The 9,957-nt window shown below is 40.1% G+C and overlaps 1 protein-coding gene across 1 annotated transcript; it reads right to left on the bottom strand.

The window, feature by feature from the left end:
* Positions 1-5,652: 5,652 nt before the first annotated feature.
* On the bottom strand, positions 5,653-7,228 carry LOC141112973 (4-galactosyl-N-acetylglucosaminide 3-alpha-L-fucosyltransferase FUT6-like). Its single transcript, XM_073606055.1, has one exon. It carries the CDS (start codon positions 7,226-7,228, stop codon positions 6,161-6,163), a length of 1,068 nt encoding a protein of 355 aa, XP_073462156.1. The 3' UTR covers positions 5,653-6,160.
* Positions 7,229-9,957: the final 2,729 nt, after the last annotated feature.

Raw genomic sequence — 9,957 nt, 5'->3', positions numbered from 1 at the left:
TCCCCCCAGTACATACCAGCCCCTTCGGGTCTGGTAAGGACTTTAAGGGGAACCCCACACCAAAATGTATAATATAATTGATGTGGGGCCCCCCAAAATCCATACCATACCCATATCTGTGCATGCAGCCTGGAGGTCAGGATAGGTGGGGACGAGCGAACACCCTCCCTTTCCGAACCGTACCAGGCCACATGCCACAAACAAGGGCCTCTTCCCGACAACCCTGGTCAGTGGTTGTCGGTCTGCGGGCAGGGGGTTTATCAGAATTTAACAAGGGGGCTCCCAGATCCTGCCCCCCATGTGAATAGGTATGAGGTACATCGTACCCCTACCTGTTCACCGAAAAAAAGCAGTGAAATATAAGAAATCAAAAATCAATAGCCGGTTTTTGACAAGTCCTTTATTGTAAAATAGCTCCGAGCTGTCTTCTTCCCTGAGCCATCATCTCCAGATGGTGTCTCTACCTCCTCCATCCTCTCCCCGAGCTGTATTCTCCCAGAGTCGTCTCTCCTGCCGCCGCCATCTTCTCCATCCGCTGTGTTCTTCAGCACCGCCGGTTACCCGCTAATAAAAAAAAAGCCACTCTTCTTCTGTGGTGGTCTTCCCCCGCTGTGTTGTCACCCGCTGTGTGGCGTCTCTTACATGGAGCAGACTCTATGGGTGACATTATCGGATGGCCACAGAAGACTGCCACAGAAGAAGAGCTGCTTTTTTTTATTAGCAAGTAACCGGCTGCGCGGAAGAACACATCAGTGGGAGAAGATGGTGGCTGCAGGAGAGACAGCTCAGGGAGAAGAAACATCAAACACTAGTAAATGTATTTTTTATGTATAATTGTGCTACGCCCAATAGGCTAGTGGTCAGCACTTCTACCTTGTAAAACTCAGGCTTTGAAGAACTCATGGGTTCAAATTTCACAGAGAGATACTAAAAGATTGAATTGTGAAAAAAAGGCAAATGACTATTAGCCAATTAGCTAAAGCAGCATATGCTGAAAATAGGTGAATGCCAATTAGCCAATGCATTTTAATTTGGCTGATTCTATTATATTAACTCTTCAAATGCATGCAATGGTATGTAAGTATTCAATAATATTATGGTGTGAAATTCCAAACACCACACACTAACGGCAGTTTACATTTCTTTGTTTGTTTATTTTAATTTGCTTGTGCATTGAAAAAAATAAACACAGCTGGTTGATGGTAGGTTGGCTGGTATTTGAACTTGTACCATGAGTGCTGTGGAGACATCTGAGCAGACCACTAAACCATTGTGCTAAGTACAAGACCCGCATAATAATGTAGTATGATAAAAGAATGAACATAAATAATTACCGCTTTATAGTCACCTAAATAATTACCGCTTTATAGTCACCTAAATTAAAAAATAAAAAACAACATACAACAAATAGGTAACCTAAATGTTTAATACATGTAACTTTACAGAATAGTGGACATTACTACGTAATAATCATTCATAACTGCATTCATTAGCAAAAGAAGGAAAAAACTAGAAATCCTAATTGCAATATACATCAATAGATGCACATGAGGTAGAGCACATCTCACATAAAAATGTTTCTTTCACATACATGGATCATGGTTACAGTGCATTGATATATAACAACTTGGTAGGAATTGGCATTTGCATATATGCGGAATCACTAATTAGCAATGATTTCGAATTTACTAATGTTTGTGCGCCGCTAATAGCGCTCTTTTTTTATTCGCACATTCGCCTGTTAACATTTTATTTGGCTAAAATGGGCGCTATTATTTGCAATAGTACAGCCAGTACTTCCTGGCGCTATAGTAAATGACCCCCTATGTGTGGCGGAAAACTAACACTGCACATCACCCTGAACACACCATCCGCGGTGGTGGCAGCGTCATGTTGTGGGGATCCTTTTCTTCAGCAGGGACAGGAAAGCTGGTCAGAGCTGATGGGAAGATGGATGGAGCCAAATACAGAGCAATCTTAAAATAAAACCTGTTAGAGTCTGCAAAAAACTTGAGACTGGAGTGGAGGTTCACCTTCCAGCAGGAAGACGACCCAAACATACAACTAAAGCTACAATGGAATGGTTTAGATCAAAGCACATTCATGTGTTAGAACAGCCCAGTCAAAGTCCAGACCTAATTTAAATTGAGAATCTGTTTAGAATTTTTGAAAACCGTTTATCATTTTCCTGCCACTTCACAATTATGTGCCACTTTGTGTTGGTCTATCACATAAAATCCCAATAAAATATTTTTGGTTGTAACATGACAACATGTGGAAAATATCAAGGAGTATGAATACTTTTTCAAGGCACTGTATAACATTCCACACCACTCAACTGGTTACTCATGACAAAAGCTATATGGCTGCATCTCCTGCCAACTCCCCTGCACAAGTAACCCTTCATGGTGGCAAACTTTCTCCTCTTCATTTCAATTTTTAGTACAAGCCCTGTTCTTTTGATATGCTTTTATATGTACCCCTTTGTAGGAACTTCAAACTAGGCATTTATTAACTTAAGAACTTTTACTTAAACTTCTTGCAAATTACAATGTTAATGTGGCACAGTTTCTCAAAGATCCTTCCATACACAGCTCTAGTTTATCCTAACTTAGGCCACCCAAATACCTCCTAGATAAGAACAGTCCTTTCATAAGAGTCCATATCCACCTCTCTGTACCCCGACTGGGGTAGGCCAAAGGGAGGCCAGGTCCGCAATACAGTTTCACATGATGCAGCACTCCTTCTCTCTGTTCCCATGCTGTAACTCCGTCTCTCACACAAGTTGATCACTTTTTATATGTCTCTTCAGCAGGAGGCAGGGCTCTGCAGAAAACCTAGGGAAGTCTGGCTAGCAGCGTTAACCCTAGCTTCTCAGGCAGCACCACTTCCACCGGGAAACATTAACTAAGTAGTACCATTGGTACAGAAGAAAACACACTTAACTCCAGATATACTGAACACAACCAACACTGTAATACCTCAGTAGGCACCTGCTTAAAACCTTCCTTCGTTGGTCAATAAAGAGACCCATCACAAATATGGGCCAATAGATGGGTACAGACTGTGGTAGGGGGTAAGGCAACACTTCAACTTCTTCTAGAAATTTGGGATTTGCACAACAGGGTGCCCTATTTAGGGGCTCCCCGGGTCTCTCATTGATATAACAGAGGCCCCTATACACTTCTGGAGGTGCTTGCTATTTAGCCACTTACCACAAATTGCTGTAGCTGTATGTCATTCCTTTGACGCTAAATACCGTTGTTATGGCAGCAGCTAGCTGCCATAACCCCGGTATTTTCAGAAACGGCGGGTGGTTCTCTTCAAGATAAAATTGGTCTCTGCAGCGGTTTCACTGAAAGATTACTTTTAAGGGGGGTGGGAGAGGGGTTAAGGGGGGTGGGAGAGGGTCCCTCCCTCGGCGCTCTGGTCATCTCCGGCGCTTACCGGAGCCGTCGATAGTGGCAAAGCCGATCGCGTCCTCTCCCCTGACAAACCTGGAGCCGAGTGAGGGAAAGATGGCCCCCACTTGGCTCCATAACATTAGATGGTGGAAGCGACGTCAAACGTCAGTTCCGCCCAATGTTCTTAAAGGGGAAATTGACATAAAATGACATTAGATTTTTTTTTTTTATTGCATTTAAGTGTTAATTTGACCCCAGATCTCACATTTAAGAGGTCCTGTCATTCTTTTTTTCTATTACAAGGGATGTTTACATTCCTTGTAATAGGAATAAAAGTGACCCAATTTTTTTTTTAAAAAGACAGTGTCAAATAAAAAGTAAATTAAATAAGGAAAAAAAAAAATTTTAAGCGCCCCGCCCCGCTGAGCTCATGCGCACAAGCATATGAAAATGTTGTTCAAACCACACATGTGAGGCATCACCGGGATCGTTAGAGCGAGAGCAATAATTATAGCAAAATACCTCCTCTGCAACTCAAAACTGGTAACCTGTAGAAATTTTTAAACGTCACCTATGGAGATTTTTAAGGGTCAAAGTTTGTCACCATTCCATGAGCGGGCGAAATTTTGAAGCACGACATTATTGGGTATCAATTTACTCGGTGTAACATTATCTTTAAATATGTATAAAAAAATTAGGCTAACTTTACTGTTGCCTTATTTTTTAAGTAAAAAAAGTGTATTTTTTCCCAAAAAAATTGCACTTATAAGACTGCTGTGCAAATACGGTGTGACAAAGTATTGCGACGACCGCCATTTTATTCTATAGGGTGTCTGAAAAAAAGATATATAATGTTTGGGGGTTCTAAGTAATTTTCTAGCAAAAAAAAAAATGATTTTAACTTGTAAACAGCAAGTGTCAAAAAGAGGCTCGGTCCTTAAGTGGTTAATGGAAATACAAGAGTAGGGCATTTACTGTGCAGTACTGGTTTTCCCTAACTTTCTCTCAGTTTACAGCTCTCAGAATAATGAAAGCCATTTAGAATACAACCAAATTCCTTCTCTGCTCTGACGTTTTCTATACCTTATATACCTGCACCTTTCATATCCCTCTTTACCTTATGAAAAGGACAAGTATGGCACAGTGTTAATTATTTTGATTTAATCTTAGTTATAGCCTTTTGGCCAAAATGCCATTTTAGTTTAAGTCGTATTTTAGTCCTCTGAATTGTTTTAGTTTTAGTCGTATTTTAGTGGACTAAAATCTCCAGTTAATTTTAGTCTACTAAAATCTAATAGGTTTAGTTCAATTTGAATGCATTGTTTCTTTAGAATTGCCAAACATTATATACTCCTAAAGTAAAAATCTAATAACATGTTATTATTTATAGTATTAAGGTTTGAACATGCACTACAGAGTACAGACACAGATTCAGCAATTGTGATATATAACGTCTTTATAAATAAAACCAAGTTTCATAAACAAACAAAAATATTGCTTTTTGACCAGCAGAAGTACAACTCGAACATATAAAAGTCCCCAAAAACTGTAAACTCTACTGGCTGTAATGCCATTGCACATATTACCCGAATATATTAAGAACATTAAATATTAAGAAAAAATATAAGAAAAGCCTTTTTCTTAACTTTTTTTTCTTTCAGCAGCTTAGTAGATGTGTTCTACATATTCTTTTGTGGTAGTGCAGTGTTCATTTTTATGTCTAATTTCAATTTTGCTTTTATCATAGTCTTTTGACTAAAATACCATTTTAGTTTTAGTCGTATTTTAGCCTTTTGACTAAAGTGGCGTTTTAGTTTTAGTCGTATTTTAGTCATCTGAATTGTTTTAGTTTTAGTCGTATTTTAGTAGACTAAAATAGTATTATTTTAATCGACAAAAATATTTTAGTAGACGAAAATATTTTAGTCGACGAAATTAACACTGGTATGGCGAAAGCCCTTTGGTCATATTTCTCCTGTGGGTCACAGGCGTTCAATTAGTTCTGTACTACTGTGACTCAAGCCAACAGATTGACATCACAGAGGCTGTCCAGGCTCTGCAGGGATCCTGACAATATCGGGGCTCAGATCCTGAGCCAGCTGCCTGACTGACAGCTGGCTCAGGCTCTCAGCATGCCACTGAGAGCCTGAGCCAGTCGCTTCAACCCCCCAGCACAATCCATCACTCCAGTGTTTCCTAGAGGGGCAAAAGCACAGAGTGGCCACTCACAGTCCTGGTTCTGTGTTAAGAGTGGATCCAAGAACTAAACAGCGGTCTTTGATTACTCAGTTCTCGGTGTAGAGCTGGCGGGGAACAGTTGCAGCATTGGACCGATGCTGCAGCCATCTATGTGAGTATGTAAGTTTGTTTTTTTGGATCTGGCACTTCTCTTTTAAAGGCTTTTATGACAAATGTAATTAAAGCGTTAGTCAACTTCTGAAAAAGAAAAAAAAAATCCTCCTGTAAGGTAAATATTTACAAAAATGTGAGGGGTGTACTCACTTTTGTGAGCTACTGTATGTTCTTAGAGATGCGATATGGATCAAATCGAATGGCCTGATGGACATGTTTATAGCACTTTATGAATAAAGAATATATATTTTATGTATATCTATGTGGTTCATGTGGTACTCTATTAACCCTTTGTGCTTTATACTTTACTATTTATGTTTCCTTATTACATTTATTGGAGTTCATTTGTGGGTCCCTTTTTCAGTCAAGAAATTTTTTTCTCCAGAAATGATATGTTCCATTTATCATGTGAACCATTTACCAAGACTTGATATGGTTCTATAGGACGGGGCAGTTTGTAGTTCTACACATGCTTTGCAGTAATGCACAATCCAAGAAACATCTTCCACTGGCTTCAGTTTTGATCTCCATTTGAAGTATTCCTGGTATTTCTGATCATTTTTGTCCAGTTCAAGCAAGTAGGAAGCCAACTCTTTTGCACTGGAGAAGTCGTCCACATGAATGAATGAATCAGGTGGAATAAATCTCTCATAGTTTTCTCGGGGTGGGCCAAGAACCACGGGGACACTTCCTGACCTAAATGCATTACTCCACAGTTTTTCTGTTATATAGTCTGTATGTATTGAGTTCTCAAAGGATAAGTAGAACTTATATTTAGCAATTATTGGATTTGTGTCCTCCCTGGCTAAAGGGAGATGTTGTCGACCATAAATATCTATTAGTATATAATTCTTTAAGTCGTTATAAAATTTGACCCGTCTGGAATTAGGATTCCAGTTACTGACAAGCCAAGCCACCAGATGAGACTTTTTTGGGATTGTATAATTAGCAGCAGCTTCATTCCGTTCTAACCATCCATATGGAGTAAAGATATCAGAGTCACTGCGGTAGGACATAGTGAGGTTGATGAGTTTGTCCATGAAGTGCAGGTTTGGATTATGACTTGGAGATTCCAAAGTAAACCACACCCAATATTGTCCTTCAGGCCTTGGCATCTGTGGCATCTGCTGTCTGGATCCACATACATCCCTGTGATGAAAAACGACTGCATTTGCTGTGTTATATAAGCTACGGTTGGCTGTGAGCAGGCACTTAGTACCAAAGGGTTTTGGACACTCTTCTAAAGGGAACTGGTAACCAAATGGCCACGTCCATAACAAGACAGTGAAATTCAATTCAGGCTTGGAGGGAGCTGCAGAATCTGTGCAGTTGGTGGTCATGATGGAAACCTCATTTCTGATATGTTTATTACTAATATGATTATAACTGAATAACATAAAGGCAACTAAAGTTTGGATGAGAAATATAGTAAAATAATGAAAACGTGATGATGACTGTTGTGCTGGCTTCATTATATACCTGAAAAAAAAATTGACAAAGACAAACCAGTTCAATATAAACAAATCTGTGAACCAAACACATTCAAAAAGGAAAAAGTCAGATTATAGCCAAGTGTCAGCTAAACTGATGATTCAGATTTTGTTTTTATTTTTAGCTGACAAGTTGATTTGCATTCTGGAACTTCACTGTGTTTATATGCCCACCAGGTTTTCCAGATATGCTCAACTACAGTTACCATTACAAAAGCCATGAGATAATGCTGATCTCCCACCAATAGTTAATTTACAATAAAGAAAATCTATGCAATGCAGACATAACAGAACAGAGAACTACTTTATTGTTTGTGGTCTTGTGGGAAGGGCAGGATCAGGCAATTTTAGGGAAACATCGCCATGAGAGACTGCAAGAGTTAGTGGGTGAGGTAACCTACCAATGCCATTCTGAAACTTTTTGAGTTGGTTTGGACATTTACAAAAGTAAAGCTTTTGGCATTCTACAGTGCTTTAAAAAAGGATTCATGCCCCTTGAAATTTTCCACATTTTGACTTCTGAAGACAATTGGTTTCACTAGATTTTAGTTAGGGGTATCAGAGTAAAAGGGGCTAAATACAAATGCTTCAGATATTTATTTGTAAAAAAAAAAAAAAATGAAAACCATTTATCATTTTCCTTCCACTTGAATTATGTGCCACTTTGTGTTGGTCTATCACATCCAAATAAAATACATTTACGTTTTTGGTTGTAACGTGATAAAATGTGGAAAATTTCAAGGTGTATGAATACTTTGTCAAGGCACTGTACATTGACATTGTACTATTTAAAAGTCAGTAAATCTGGAAAGAATCATTATGCTGGTCCCCAATAATCTAATGTTACCAGCTGCTCAATTTATGTTGATTTTGTGTAATGTTTATGGTGCACAAGTTTATAGTATTGGACTTTATGAAGGTGTAATCAAACAGGAAACCATTTCCCTGACTGTTCTTAAAAAAGTAACCTAAACCTACTTCTCAGTACAGTTTTTGTAAGTGTAGCATTGGGCATTAATACTGAGTTGCAGAAATTCATTTGGTCACAAGATGGCAGTGCCAACTAGTTATTGCCTAGCTGTGATCAGAATACAGTTGCCAGGGGCAGCCTGGGAGAAGTAGTCTTGAAGGAGAATTCTACCTACAGCCAATCCGGGGGCTGCAGCTACAAGGCTCATAAGCAAGGGTATGATATATAAGTAAAAGCCCAGGAAGAAGCTGGGTAGTTGGGGGAGAGACACACCAACCAAGAAGGAGCGTGTGAGCTGTGCTGTGTCAAGCTGTGCTGAACCATGCCAGGCTGAACTGCACCAGACGGGGCCATGCCAGAACTAATTGCGAATATGGGCAACTACCAACCAAAATCGCTGTCAAGTCACCTTTGCCTCAGCTGCTGTTGCTGCACCGCTAATTAAGGGGGCCCCCACTATACAGAATACTTGCTTATGCACCAGGACTGCTGGGGAGGGATCCGGTGAGAGGGTCTCTGACCTGCATAAGAGCTACAACTTTTAACCCTTTCTTCAAGCTAAACCTGGAAAGGAGTCATTATTCACTATTGACACTTTGCCACAAGAGGTCTATTACACCTGCGGCCACTTTCACTTGTAAGCAACAGCCATCAACATCAGAGACAAAGCCCAAAAACTGTTAGTATCACAGAACACTGACCCTGATTTGCTCTTTACATACCCCTTTCATGCTGCATATTACCTAAGTATTTACACCGCCATCTGCCATCTGAACTTGCCTTAAATTTTGCCTTGCTGCGCTAAGAAGCCTACCCACCTACTAAGTCTAACTCTACATCTGACTGCTGCTGAACTTACTCCCTTGAGTCATCTTCACTTCTGTGTGCCTACATTAAATGAAATGCAGTGCCAACATAAGATTCCTGCCAACTGTCTCATCTGCAACACCCCCAGGTGCTGGAATTCAACATTGGACATACTGCAGAGGCTGCACTAGTAGCAGTGTGCCATCAAAGAACCTGTGTCATTATGGTACAAAAACAAGATCTGGGAAGCTTCAAGAAATATGCAACATTTTGGCAACTTTCAAAAAGATGATCAAAATGGTGAGTTGCAATGAGGCAGGGATTAGTGATACAAATACCCCCCTCCTAAATATTAAACTGGGTCCTCTGATTCCTCCTGTATGGAATTGTTTTTAATTGTACTGTCTGCCCCCATGTTGTAAAGCGCTGCACAATCTGTTGACGCTATATAAATCCTGTATAATAATAATCCCTCTCATATTGCTCCTGGAACACACACTCTATAGCAGTGGTTCTCAACTCCTGTCCTCGGGGCCCACTAACAGGACAGATTTTAAGTATTACCTTGGGGAGATGCAGACTAGAATACTGCAATCACCGAGCAGCAAATGATATCACCTGTGATGTATTTCCGTTATCTTGCAAACATGGCCTGTTAGTGGGTCCTGAGAACAGGAGTTAAGAACCACTACTCTATAGCCTCATAGCTCAGGCACTGGAGGCGCAGCAGAAGAAGAGGACTAATGCAAGCAGGATCCTTTGCCTAATGCCTCCATCTTTGTGGGTCAGAGAAGGAATCCCAGGAGGAGGTGGTGAAAAAAAGAAGGAAATGGTGCAGACATTAAGGGAGGTATTTCACCCCCCTAAACCTGGGGAGTTGTATGTGGTGGGATAAGATTGATAAAGTGACATTAAAACCTATTTTTCTTTCCCA

Source organism: Aquarana catesbeiana, linkage group LG11 (genome assembly GCF_042186555.1).
Source record: "Aquarana catesbeiana isolate 2022-GZ linkage group LG11, ASM4218655v1, whole genome shotgun sequence".
In the NCBI taxonomy this organism is placed as follows: Eukaryota; Metazoa; Chordata; class Amphibia; order Anura; family Ranidae; genus Aquarana; species Aquarana catesbeiana.
The sequence above is the reverse complement of the archived record's forward strand: the minus strand, read 5'-3'. Positions and strand labels throughout refer to the sequence as shown.